The sequence below is a fragment of the Leptidea sinapis genome, chromosome 46, assembly GCF_905404315.1.
Source record: "Leptidea sinapis chromosome 46, ilLepSina1.1, whole genome shotgun sequence".
In the NCBI taxonomy this organism is placed as follows: domain Eukaryota; kingdom Metazoa; phylum Arthropoda; class Insecta; order Lepidoptera; family Pieridae; genus Leptidea; species Leptidea sinapis.
In genome coordinates, this window is record NC_066310.1 from 5,841,468 (window position 1) to 5,856,313 (window position 14,846).

The following is a 14,846-nucleotide window of genomic DNA, read 5'->3' on the forward strand; positions in this document are numbered from 1 at the left end:
TGAAAATCGTTGGAGCCGTTTCCGAGATTCAGATTATATTATATATACAAGAATTGCTCGCTTAAAGATATAAGATGTACGAAAGTTACATCATTAATAATACGTCTAGAAAGACTGTGAAAACGTCGAAAAAACTTGAGGTTTACAGTTAACCTCTATTTTGTGCAATGCAGGCACACTTATACAAAGTTACATACGAATCGCGAGTGTAAGACGTAGCTTGTCACGCACACTAAAGTGATAAACCTGGCCTGTTTTCATTGGTTGTCTAGCAGCAAGTTGAAACTTCTGACTACGACAGTTTATGATTGTATTTTAAAGAATTGAAAAATCAGAAATAATAATTGGTCTACTCTGTTCTAGAAGAAAGTGATGGACTGTAACTTATTCGGCGATTATACAATGAATAAATAATTTATTATTCACAGATTCTGCGATTCCCCCACCGAGGAGTTAGACTCCCGAACCCCCAAAGGTCGAGCGAAGCGTGGCCGCGGCGCGAATCCCACAGACATGACCAACTTCACTGAAACCAGGTCCTCCGTGCACAGCAAGCTGAGGAACGGTGGAGCGAAGGGTCGCCGCGCACTCCCGTCACCCACACCATTCACTCCACCTCGACCTGACTCTAAGCGGAAACGGAACTCAGAGGCCGAAGAACGACCGCCGACTCCTAAAGCGAAAAGACCTCCGCCTACTCCGTCTTCGCCGCCTCCAGATCCAGTTCTCCTGGAATGCCCTGAGCCGAACTGTTCCAAGAAGTACAAGCACGCGAACGGTCTGAAGTACCACCGGTCCCACGCGCACGGCACTCCCGACGACGAAGAAAAAGACGGATCCAGTTCGGAGCAAGAGGAGTCCGTCCCGGAGCCAGCGTCGCCGGCCGGGCCACCTTCGGCGCCGCCCACTCCGGTCACTCCAGTCAAATCGCCAACACCAACGAAGTCTCCGGAAGAGAAGAGTGATAAATCTCCAGAGAAGTCGCCTGAGAAGCCGGAAGCGGTAGAGTCACCTCCGCAACCCAGGTTCGAGGAATTCGTGCCGATGCCGGAACCCGCGCCCGCCGCGGAGAGGACGGTCACACCGCCGCCAGCTGTCACTCCGCCGCCTGACACGCTGCCCGCTGTCACCCCCACCGCCTTCAAGGTACTCATCGTTAATACTTAAATAAATAAATCAATTCTTTTTTATGGTAATAAGGGCGAGATGAGCAGAACGTTCAGCTGATGGTAATTGATACACCCTGTCCATTACAATGCAGTGCCGCTCAGGAATCTTGAAAAATCCAAAAATTCTTAGCGGCACTACAATTGCGCTCGTCACCTTGAGACATAAAATGTTAAGTCTCATTTACCCAGTAATTTCACTAGCTACGGCGCACTTCAGACCGAAACAGTAATGCTTATACATTACTGCAGAAATAGGCGCCGTTGTCGTATAATCTAGCCGGCATCCTGTGCAAAGGTGCCTCCCACTGGTAAAATCTTTTTTGCCATACAAAACATTATAAAAATAAAATGAATAATTAAGCTACGCGATGTAGGCAAAAGAAAAAGGCTCAGCTTCACCTGACATGGAATCATGGATTTATGATTCCATGCATGTGTTTCATTTATCTCCTCCTCCCTAAGGTGTTGAGTGGGAGTGGATGTATTCTGGCGCCCGATTACCTACTTAAGCTATATTTTTTATAAAATAGTTTTATTTAGCTAAAATAACAATAATTTGCACAGGTGTAAGCTCAATAAATATATTAAGAAACACGTTTTGGCAATTTTATAAATAGTGTGCAAAATTATAATATTTAAAGCGGTATCATTTTAATTCACACTCACAGATAAACAGCTTTGATTATATAGCTATATATAGATACCTACTTAATAACGTCACCAAACACTAACCTCTACATTATTATAATGTCAGTCGGTTCTCTTCAAAAGCCTTCTTATAAATATCACTATATTTAAATTACTTTATGTTAGTTTTGTCGTTTATTATTTATATACGGACTCGGTTCTTATTAAAAAACAACAAATCAGTCGAAATTCAAGTTTTTTTTATGAGACAGTGACGCTACGAGCAAGACAATGGCCAGATAGTAAGTGGTACGCTCGAGTGACGATCAGAATTATTGATTGAAGTCACTTTGAGATATAAAATGTAAAGTATCGTTACTGTTGGCACTGGCACTGTGGTTTTTTTTTTATCTAAATAAGGGACGAGACGAGTAGGTCGTTTAGCTGATGGTAATTTATACGTCCTACCCACTACTTGAAAAATCCAAAAATTCTGAGCGGCACTACAGTTGCGCTCGTCACCTTGAGACATATGATGTTAAGTCTCATTTGCCCAGTAATTTCACTAGCTACGGCGCCCTTCACACCGAAACACAGTAATGCGTACATATTACTGGTTCACGGTAGAAATAGGCGCCGTTGTGGTAACCATAATCTAGCCGGCATCCTGTGCAAAGGAGCCTCCCACTAACTTTGAAGAAATAGACTATATTGTATTAGATTAGTATGTTCCCGCGCCCCGCACATATTCCGATTGAGATAGTCTGATGTTGTACACAGGTGAAGCCGCGATCAGCGTTGATGCCGTCAGAAGAGCGCAAGTCAACGGAGTCCAACCCTGACGAGTCTCCGGGCAAGAGACGCGCCAGACGCTCGCCTACGCCCGGCGTGCGCTCACCGGCGTACTCCGACATCTCGGACGACGCGGCGCCGACAGAGGGCGCCCCGGACACCGACCCGGCGCACAGGCCCTACCCTGTATATCATCAGGTATGTCAAAGTCGAATTATCTATTTAATATCAGAGGGCAAGGGAGTTTCCCTTCGAGATTGAATCAGAAATGAGGAGATCCGTAGGCTAACCAAAGTCACTGACATAGCCTTGTAGTTGCGAAACTGAAGTGGCAGCGGGCACATAGCGCGACGGACAGATAGCCGTTGGGGCAGTAAGTCCTCGAATGGCGACCACGTACCGGAAGACGCAGTGTTGGTAGGCCCCCCACAAGATGGACCGACTATCTGATCAAGATCGCTGGAATAGGTTGGATGAGGGCAGCGCAGGACCGATCGTCATGGCGACCTTTGGGGGAGGCCTTTGTCCAGCAGTGGACGTCTTCCGGCTGATGATGACGATATTCGATTGTGGCTTTATAAAGGGGACAATTTAGTCAATATCATGTAGATAGACAGATCACATATTTAAAAAAGGCAGGTTTAAAAAGAAAATATCCTAATTATCGAGTACCTAAAGTAAATGCAGTAGATTAATCCGCATACACTTTACACAAATAAAGGTATTATTTGAATATATGCGCGTTAAATGATTGCTACCACTCGCAACGACCTACGCATGAGGCCATCGCTTCCCGTGACATATTTAGAAAAGTCAATCCACCCCGCGACACCGCCAAGAGTAATGCAAAGAGTGTAACGTTACTCGTTACATTTACGTTACGAAAACACTCATTGAGCATAAAAACGCGTTGTGGTGCCTGTCTATCTTTAACATTTAACATAGGCTGCAGTGATTATTATATTATAGTGATAAATGATTTTTTTTAATGAAAAAGAAGTGGCTAGTCGAGTCAGAGGTTCACCTGGTGATAATTCATACACCTGTCCATTACGATACAGTACCCGCTCAGGATTTTTAAAAATCAATAATCCTGAGTGTCACCGCGATTGTGCTCGTGTGATGTCTATGTAGACCAGTAATTAGAGAAGCGACGTTGCTCTTCCAACGGAAACCTAAATAGTACTTTCACATTACTACCCATATACCAGTGGGAGGCTCCTTTGCACAGGATGCCGGCTAGATTATGGGTACCACAACGGCGCATATTTCTGCCGTGAAACAGTAATGTGTAAGCATTCATCATCTTATGTCTCAAGGGAACGAGCGCAGTTGTATTGCCGCTCAGAATTTTTGGGTATTTCAATAATTCTGAGCGGCACTGCATTGTAATGGGCAGGGCGTATCAATCAGCTGAACGTCCTGCTCGTCTCGTCCCTTATTTACATAAAAAAAACCGCATCCTGCGCTAAGATGCCTCCCAGTCCGGGGTATGTTCCGTACATTGTAGGCCGGTGCTTGTCTCCATACATTTAATGTATTAACGTACATCGACAGTACTACGGCCAGCCACCATTTCTGCCCACGAGCCACCAGTCGGCTGCGCCACCATCCACTGCCCCTGACAAGGGTAAGGAGGACCTCGGCAAGGGAGACGCCAAGACCGATCTAAAGGTAAGCTTAAAAAGGACGACCACAATTTACAAAAATTGTGTCCAATTTATCCGTGACAGGGTAACCAGACCTTTGATATCAATATTCCCCGATTGAAAACGCTGAATCTAACTTTCTACTACTTTTACTTACTGACTGTTATTGCATCAGATTAAATCTTAAAATATGTCTAAATGAATCTAAATTCACTTATTTTGATGGATAGGAAAACAAAAAGACTAATAAAAACTAGCCAGAGAGATTTTATTACAAGTTTATATATTCTTTCGCGAAAAGACTTTCCCCCCAATCTATTGTAGTATAAGTACCCATAACATTAACTTTACATTAACATTAACGGCCGTTCCCAATATTCAGTCTATCTTAGGTTGTGGCCTACTTGAGATAAAAATCTTTACTATCGTTCAATTTTCTGTCCCAATAAACTTATCGACGGTAACTCACCTTATCCGTGCACGCTGTCTGTCAATGCGACGACGTATAGCTTACCAGCGATAGTAGTTTGTATATTAATTGCAATTCACGCTTCCCAATTTAAGGCGATAAGAATGACTTATCAGGATATTGGGACAGCTTCAGATTATTGACAGCTAATTAATTATCGAGTACCTAAAGTAAATGCAGTAGATTAATCCGCATACACTTTACACAAATAAAGGTATTATTTGAATATATGCGCGTTAAATGATTGCTACCACTCGCAACGACCTACGCATGAGGCCATCGCTTCCCGTGACATATTTAGAAAAGTCAATCCACCCCGCGACGCCGCCAAGAGTAATGCAAAGAGTGTAACGTTACTCGTTACATTTAAGCCAGAGAGATTTTATTACAAGTTTATATATTCTTTCGCGAAAAGACTTTCCCCCCAATCTATTGTAGTATAAGTACCCATAACATTAACTTTACATTAACATTAACGGCCGTTCCCAATATTCAGTCTATCTTAGGTTGTGGCCTACTTGAGATAAAAATCTTTACTATCGTTCAATTTTCTGTCCCAATAAACTTATCGACGGTAACTCACCTTATCCGTGCACGCTGTCTGTCAATGCGACGACGTATAGCTTACCAGCGATAGTAGTTTGTATATTAATTGCAATTCACGCTTCCCAATTTAAGGCGATAAGAATGACTTATCAGGATATTGGGACAGCTTCAGATTATTGACAGCTAATTACTGACAATAATTTATTTCTATCTGTAGATAGTATATTGGGAATGGCCGTAAGTCATCAAAGTTACACTATGTTAGACGCCTTCGGAAATATGGATCTTAGTACAGACTAGATGCGAACCTATCACTAACTGAACAATGAAATATTCCAGGACGTGAAACAAGAGAGCGGTCCACAGAAAGTCCTCCCCCAGCACTTCTACCCGTACAACTATGTGCCCAACTTTCCGTACAACGTGGAGAGTGGGCCGGCGCCCGCAGAAGACAAACCTAAAGACCTGGAGCGCTCCAAGAACCCCAGCCACCTTGATGACAAGAAGCAGCGCCCCGATGGCAAGGAGCCCCGCCCCAACGACACTCACCAGATCCTGAAGGAGAGCATCGAGATGAAGGCGCAGATGGGCTCTTATGCGTTTCAGAGGCCACCGCATACCAGGGAAGAAGAATTGAGGAGGTACTGTATTATACACAAACGTGTTGTTTTACTTGGGTGTATAAATTTTTAAGAAACTTTCTTCTTGTTCAACCAAATTGTGGAATGACCTTTTGTGGTCCCAGGTCGATGCGACATAATTGTATTCAAATAACAGCGCGTACCCTTACAAGGCGGCAACGCTGCTGAGATTCAAATTTAATTTAATTTTAAATTTGAATCTCAGCAGCGTTTCTGTATCAATATTCTCGCTAAAAGGAATTCAGTCATGATTCTATGTGACTCGTTTAGGAATCGTGTTGATTGTGATATTTAGACACTTTTGTCGGCTTGAATTTTGTTTGAGCACCTTTATCTCAGAGACGGCTAAATCGTGAATTCGGCTTTTTAGTATAGTCGTGATCGTCTCTAAGTTATTAGGGAAGTTTTTATGAAACGTCATTGCACCTTGTTATAGTCCGAATATCTTAATATATATAAATCCAGTGTCCTGATATTTGTTTCCAGTGAACTCCTAAACTAATGAACGAATTTTAATGGGGATTACTTCATGGAGTGCAGTTTAGTCCAATTTGAGAGATAGGATTGTTTTTATTTCGATTTGGGACCTATAATTATTTTTATTTCCAATATTTGTTATGTATGGACATATTTTCTATGAGAGAATTTATTGATTGGTTCTACTGTGAAACAATTTCATTATAACAACAGGGAGCATATTTTAAGAAATTATTCTTGATGTTATGAAATATTATTGACAAATTCATACAAAACAGGATTTTATATATATTACTAGCTGACCTGGCAAACGTTGTTTTGTCATATAAATTATATATGTAAACCTTCCTTGAGCTTCAACGAATCTATTACAAAAGATTTCATTGAGATTGGTCGAATAGTTTAGGAGTTATTAGGGAATATTTTTATTCAAAACAGGATGTGAAGTCACTTATTGAAAGTCAAAAAACTAACACCCATTCCAAAATGAATGCCTCAGGCCTGAGAAGAATGGGCGCAACAAACTCAGCGGGCTTTTTTTTATCAAAAATATGTTTTACAATTTAAGTAACATTATAACAATTAAACTTATTATTTAATAGCCTGAGGGCGGTCGCTCCATTCTCAATCTGTGGTATCATTGAGAAAGTCATTTATGTTATAGTAACCGTACCACACAAACGTTTTTTAACAATTCTTTTGAATAACGTAATACTTTTGTTTTGAACATTTTTTTGGGATCCTGTTGTAAAAGCATATACAGCGCTCCACAAAAGACTTACTAACTCGACTTAGTCGAGTAGTAGGCATTATAAGTTTATGTCTGTTCCTGGTGTTAACATTATGGTTATGGCAGTTTCTGGCAAATTCACTTATGTGCCTATGATATATTCTCTTTTATATATATATAGATGTACAAAACAATGTCTGGCGGGTCAGCTAGTAATATTTATAATGTTGAAATAGTAACTAAAGATATCTAAATTGAGTATTTGGATAGAAAAACTCATACCCAAGCATAAAACAAGAATATGTAAAATGTTTACAAATAGACATTTTGCTTACGAATGGTTTTTTTGGCGTTTATTTGCAAGGCAGCTTGTCATTCGGAAAACTTCAGAATTGTCATTGTATTGACAGTGTTGTCAACGATATTGTAAACATTTTGCATTTTCTTTGTTTATCATCAGTTATAACTTTATACCAAGTTTATTTGTAAGGCCGATTAAGTTTTTCTAAGGTATATCGTCAAAATGTATTCTATGACATACTAACTAAGTAAGACTAAGTATTAGAGATTCGTGAAATCACGTTATCTTGTGTAGCGAGCAGTAGCTAACACACAGTTCAACAATATGCAAATTATTTAAGAAATATTAAATACGTGATATTTTGTACTGTTATTAAAATGTTTGTACTTGCAATTAGTGTATAAGTAATTTTCATGCGTGCAATAATAATTATTGGCATATTATGCAAGTAATTTAATGTTGCGACATAATCATTTCGTTCGGTTTAATTGCATTCGACATATAATTGTATGGTAATTAGTGTCAAAACACTAGGTTTCTTACGGTAGGTATGTTAAATAGCACTTTTATTGCGTTACCAGCTGACCCGGAAAGCGTTGTTTTGCCATATAAATTATTTTTAGAGTAACAGAGGTTTTCTTAGACATCACTTAATTTTTCTGAAATAAAAGATTTTTTTCTAAAATAAACGTAGCCTAAGTTACTCCTTATTACATCAGCTACCTGCCAATAAAAGTCGCGTCAAAAACGGTCCAGCCATTTCAGAGATTAGCCGGGACAAACATTGTAGAAAATGCTATTCTGATGTAAATGTGTGTGTAACTTTATTTATTTATGTATATAAATACATAAATAAATAAAGAGATAGCAACAGCATAGAACCGTCAAGATGTAAGAACAATACTTAGGATGTATATCAATTTTTGAATTAGTGATAGTAAAAATCAGTTTCTGTTACAATACTACTATTAAGGCACATGAGCTTTTATATCTCCTTAAAAAATAAGAGCGCCAGAGACAATATATTTAAAATGTATTAATCGTAAACCATTTATTTTTGTTCAGTTGATAAAATTAATAAAATATTTCAGGTACTACATGAGTTTAGAGCAGCGGCGAAAAGAAGGCAGTGACGGGAAGCCCCCCGGAGTCCCGCTTAACTCAGGTGTTCTGCCCCCCGGAGCCAGGCCTCAGCCCCAACCGGCTCACAAACCACAGAAGGATAAAGACGACAAACCAAAGGAAGAAGTTAAGGTAAATTATACATTGCCAAATATAAACAAATCGCACAGCGCGTTCCGACCCGTCGAAGGTTCAGCGGGCGCCTTCCACATTTTCCCTAGTTTACGTTCGAGTATCAATTAATTGACTTGGGTATGCTCATAACCTTAACCTTTAGTGTTAGTACAGTAATACAATTGTTTATAAGACTAGTTTAATTTACGAACCACGTATATCGTGGTCCTTCGAGCCGCATTTGAATGAGCGGCCGATGGATATATTATTTATTGCACAAAAATAAATCGTGACCTTTGAAAATGTTATTTCATTTAAAACACTGCATTTTACTTCATAACACTATGACAATTTTATTTATATACAGGTCAAGCAAGAAGGTCAAAAACCAACGACAGAGACGCAGGGGCCGCCGCCCCCGCCCACCTCGCAGTACTACCTGCCCCCCTACATGCAGCCCCCGCACTATGGCGGCCTACCCTTCGACCCCGTGTACAGAGCCCCCCTGAGCCCCATGCTTGTGGGGGGCTTCGGGGGCGGCTGGACTGTGCCGAGGTACCACGCGCCCGAGGATCTATCGCGACCAGGAGCACAGGGGAAGCTGGACTTGATGCCGGGCCACGGGGGGCAATACGCGTACGGGCCGCCGCACAGCGCCCCCCACAAGATACACGAGCTACAGGAACATGCGAAGTCGCCGCAAGGCAAGCCCCCCCGGCCGGAGCCCCCCAAGGAGTCCCCGCGGTCGCCGCCCCCCCAACGTCACGTGCATACACACCATCACACGCACGTGGGGCTCGGATACCCGCTCTACCCGCCCCCCTATCCAGGTAAATAATGAAGAGACTGAAACTTTATGACTTAATGTATGCACTTAGACAGTGGTAAATTCAAGACAAGTATCATAACAGAGTAATCTCTCGAGTTAAATATATTTCATATGGGAATCATTTCCCCTTATTTCAATCATCTTTTCCCCCGAATGCGTCAGTCGGCAGCGCTCGCTCTTCTAATATATGGTGTTGTTGGTTGCAGGCGCCCGATAGCATTCGGCTGACAAGCGGCCAAGTTCCGCTAAGGTTTAATGAGCGGCAATGTTCCGCAAGACTATAATGAGACGCCATACACATTCGGGATGAAAGATGATTGACCCGTGAATGACAATTAAATGCGAACTGATTGCAGCGGCTGCAGTGCTGGCGAGCACGCAGGCGGTCGTCAATTCGTTCCCGACTCCACCCAAATGAGACAAGGACAATTTAAATAAGGACTCTAACCAAATGGTGAAGACTAAGTGAACTATGTGAAAGTGATAGTGAAATGGACAAGTGAACTGTGATTGACAGTGGACAAGTTGTATTGTGATCCTAGTGTTGTGTTGTGTATGAAGACTTAGTGTTCCCGAACTGAAGTTACCCCGATGTTGATTGTTGACTGTGTGAATAGAGAAACGATAAACCAGACTCTGTCGCTCTCTCATACCCTAGTGGAGGCACAAACTGGCTGTATATAGTAGTATTAGTATATGTAAAAGTGTTCAGTGTAATGTATAAAGCTACATCGAATTGTATGGGGCGTTGAACTGAACATTGAAGCCCCGTCAAGGTCTATGAGCATTCCACAAGCAAATGCGATCGTATAGTTTCTAATTAATATTTAGTTGGTAGTGTAAGGAGTTAATGTGATGATGAGTCGTAGCATGCACAAATCTTACTATGTGAGTCGTGAGATATTTATATTGTATCGTAGAGAATCCTATAGAAATGTGGAGTGTTCGCTATGCGTCATGTATGTCTGGCTTATAATATATTGTAAAGGACGACATAGCTCGATTTTCTTAAGCAAGGGATTGTTTCTATTGTCATGCACCATAGATATCCTTCAGTGATGTGTTAGTCTAATACCTTAGATAATTTATACGTCTAGATAGAGTCTCTTGCTGTCACACAACCGATAAAAACAGGCCAGGAATATTTATTTACTGTGTGTGACAAGCTACGTCTTAAACTCGCGATTTGTGTGTCACTGTGCATGATTTCCTCAAAATAGGGGTTAATTCTAAACTCAATTTTTTTGAAGTTTTCACAGCTGTCATTGTCTATCTAGGTATATAAATGACCTAAGTCTAATTTATGTTTTAATGCTCCAGAATCTTGAACTCATAATAATCTAATAATAAAACAGTTATAGTTCAAAACATACAATAGTATTGTTTTTCGTTTTCGAAAAAATTTCATTGTCATTAATTAATATATACATAAATATATAACTAGAAACTGGAGCATAATCTATACAGACTAGTCTTCCAGTTGATAGAAGAAGACCCTCATAGAAAGCTATTGCCATATATTATAATAAATAAATTTTAAATACTGCCAAAATGCTCTCTGGTTGGTTTTGTTTGCTGGGGCTCGCTCAAATCTGATTGTTTATAGTTTAATTACTTATCAAGTATATGCGCGGTTTTATAGAGAATTGTAACTATTTCTGAGGAGATTTCTCATTGATAGATAAATGATTGTTAATTCCAAATATTTGATTGAGATCCTTGAGAGAATACTTGAGATTTGTGGGGAGATATCTGATTCAATGAATAATATAATAATAGAAAAATACCTCCTTAGATCATTACAGAATTGTGATCTATTATAGTAATATCTATGTTAATATAATTTATTTTAACCAGAGCAAACAACAAAACGTAATATAAGGATATTTTCAACTTTAATAATTAGACATTAATATTTTTAATGTCTAATTATTATATCAATTACCAATTACATTATTATTTATTACCAATAAAGCAATTCAGGATTAAAACTTTTCATCCAATGTATTTAAAATGTGTAACATAATTTACATATCAAATATTTCTGAAAATCGCTATATATCCTATAAAGCCTCAAATATGTTAAATAATTAATATGAAAGATTACTTGTATATTAAAATCATCACTTTGTTGTATGTCTGCAATGAGCATCTTTCAATTTAAACTTTGCTCGAATGTCAAAAATCTTTGATAATCACTGCGAGTATTATTCTGAAATATGACACAAACCTTTGATTGCATTTATGTGTGACTTTACAGAAGTTGCCCTTCGTTTTGTATTTATTGTTATATCAGTGCTTCTTATATGTTGGCTCTGGAGTTATTTATGTTTGTATGAACACTTTACAATACATAGCTCCCGATGGATGCTAATGGAATTAACTTTGTATAGAAATATCTGGTCTGGTTAATTTTATAAGAGTGTAATAAAACTGGTGTAAGAAGCATTTTAATGCGATTGTGGGGTAGAATTTTAATATTCATCAAACTGTAAAGTAAAAATATAAGAAAAATTCAAGTTGACTCTTATCCAAGTTATTGTTTCCACACCAGAGGCCTAATAATGATTAAAGGCGATCGGAGATTATGTTTTATTGTTAAAGTTTGATCGCTTAAGCTCTACTTAGAACTGTTCTATTTAAATTGTGTATGTACAGCACTGTTGTATGAATGTTGATGTGTAAATAAACTTGATCTCGTGTAGCGCAGTGCACCCTATACTTTAGCCTAGACTGAATTGTGAACGATCGGGCGAGTCTGCTTATATTTTCATTTTATACCAGTGTCAAAAACACCGCGGCGTTGTAATAATAGTATCGAATATACATGTGTATTTTTTTTGATGTAACTAATGCGAACTTTAATTTTCTTAGAAAAGAAATTGGAGACGTTAAAAAAGGAATAAAGATAAATTATTTCTTATAATGTGTTTTATTTCATCATCCTTATGGTGTATAATACTTTGCCGTTCAATTATAATTATGTATTTTTAATAATTAGTACATTTGTTTTATACTTACATACATACAATTATCTGTTGATTTATTTTTAAAGTATGTTAAATGTGAAACAAACAATGTGCCTAACATTTTGACTAGGTACTAATGTACTCTTATTAAATTCACTTAATATGTGCATTAATAAAATTACAAATATTAAATTAAAAGTATTGAAAGTTATACCGCTTTGTTATGAAACGCAGCCATATATATAAATAGAATAAAAAAAGTAGAAAACGTAGAATTTATATGTAATCAGAAAAAAAACAGGGTGTCATAAAAATGGGTAACTTTACAGAATAATATTAAGGACATACAAAATAAATTAAAGCTTAAGACTAAAATATTAATAACAATATTATTATGAGATGAATTACAGTCAATTTATTTTAAAAAAGTATTAAAATTATTAAATACATAAATTAAAATCAATGAGTTATCATAAATTTGTCTAATTAATTAATTGGTTTGGTTTAATCACTCGAAACTATCACAAATATTACAAATTTAAAGGTACGTATGAGAGATCTTAAGTATTAAGAAATTGTATAAATATTTTCATTTCGTTTTGCATGAAATTCACATACAAACATTCATTTCTAAAAGTTTATCGCGATATAATATCCAGTAAATAAATAATGTATCAAAAACGTTTGCAGATAAGTTATCTGAATGATAGATTCGACTCTTATCTCATAGATACGATCAGGGGACTCAAATAGCAATATTTTGCTGACAAATTACAGGAAAAATTATACTACTCTCTATTATCGATACTATATGTACCTATTTCAGGTTCTACTTTGTGTTTTTCAGATTTGTGGGGTTCTACTTGGTTATAATTTCAGTATAAAACGTATTTAAATATAGAATACCGGAATACAGGCTTTAGTAAATCGTAAATATATTGTATTGACTCACGTCCTTTATGTAAATATGAAACAAGAAAAACATTAATTTCAAACGCAGTTATTTCAAAAAAGCTATATCGTTCAATTATTAAACAGTATCGGGCTAACATTACGCGTGCGACTTAACTTTGCACTTGTACCGACAGCAACTGTACATTACAAGCGCGAAACTTGCACACAAATTTTTGATCATACTAAATTTTGTGCGCGATGCCGGATTCGATTTCTTTCTTACTGTCAGATAGAGAGTATTTTTTGTAGTCCAAGATAAAGAACAAAGAGAAAGAATAATTTCATTGAGGGTTAAAAAGACGACGTGCCCAACTATTAATATTATTATTTTTAGATTAGGTTGAGCTTAAAAAGGCGATAAATTAACGGATATTGTTGTGTTTGACATGTCATAAATGAGATGCCGACATTCAGTTGCTAAAGAAATCTCTAGAATATGCACCGCCAAATTTCCCATTTAAATAGCGGGTAAATCGATAAAAGGCCCACATTATAGACAAAGGTAGTCATTACGAATAGAATTATGTTTTGTTTATAGCTGAGACTTCAGTAAATTATTACAGTTTCACTAAGAATACATAAGGTGCGAATTTAAAAAATAGCTTCATTTTTATTTGTACGACGTTTTGTTTTTTTTTTTCAATCAAGGTATTTTAATACTTTATGGATAACAAACAATAGCTGTTGTATTGACATTGACAAAGTTGTCAAGTGTTGACTAATTTTTGTGCAGACCGTACCGTCAAAGTTACGTCACAGAACGAGGTGCACGGTTAAGTCGCACGGTTTATATTTAAATAATTTCATATCAATTATTTGAATATTCAACACACCCGAGATACACTAGAGCAGTAATGTTATAAATAGTTTATCGTAGTCGCGGTTACTCGCTAACGCATTTTCTATTCAGTCGATGCGAACAAATCTTTGGTTATGTTTAGTATATAAGGTACGGAACAGATTAACACAATATTATGTTATGTGCGGTGAGATTGATTACACTTTTAGCACGAGAGGTGACAATCCATTTAATCTATATATAAATAATGTATAATAAGGGACGAGACGAGCAGGACGTTCAGCTGATGGTAATTGATACGCCCTGCTCATTACAATGCAGTGCCGCTCAGGATTCGTAGCGGCACTACAAATGCGCTGGTCACCTTGAGACATAAGATGTTAGATCTCATTTGCCCAGTAATTTCACTAGCTATGGCGCCCTTCACACCGAAATATATTAATTCTTACACATTACTGCTTCACGGCAGAAATTAATACGTATTATTAATTTACACGTCTAGATAAAACCCTCTTGCTGCTAGACAACCGATGAAAACAGGTCAGGTTTATTACTTTAGTGTGCGTGACAAGCCACGTTTTACACTAGCGATTTGTATGTTAATTTGTGTGAATGCGCGTGCATTGTTAAAAATAGAGGTTAAGTGTCAATTTTAAAT

The 14,846-nt window shown here is 38.0% G+C and overlaps 1 protein-coding gene across 2 annotated transcripts in view; it reads left to right on the top strand.

Moving 5' to 3' along the window:
• The window catches only part of LOC126977919 (zinc finger protein 608-like), a 187,433-nt gene extending 175,041 nt beyond the window's left edge, over window positions 1-12,392 (top strand). For both annotated transcript variants that reach the window (XM_050826607.1, XM_050826608.1), the window contains 7 exons: window positions 429-1,146; window positions 2,577-2,786; window positions 4,146-4,262; window positions 5,592-5,893; window positions 8,493-8,655; window positions 9,005-9,467; window positions 9,823-12,392. In XM_050826607.1, the coding sequence (XP_050682564.1) occupies window positions 429-1,146; window positions 2,577-2,786; window positions 4,146-4,262; window positions 5,592-5,893; window positions 8,493-8,655; window positions 9,005-9,467; window positions 9,823-9,884 (2,035 nt within the window). In that variant the 3' untranslated portion in view covers window positions 9,885-12,392. The remainder of the gene's footprint in view (window positions 1-428; window positions 1,147-2,576; window positions 2,787-4,145; window positions 4,263-5,591; window positions 5,894-8,492; window positions 8,656-9,004; window positions 9,468-9,822) is intronic.
• Window positions 12,393-14,846: the final 2,454 nt, after the last annotated feature.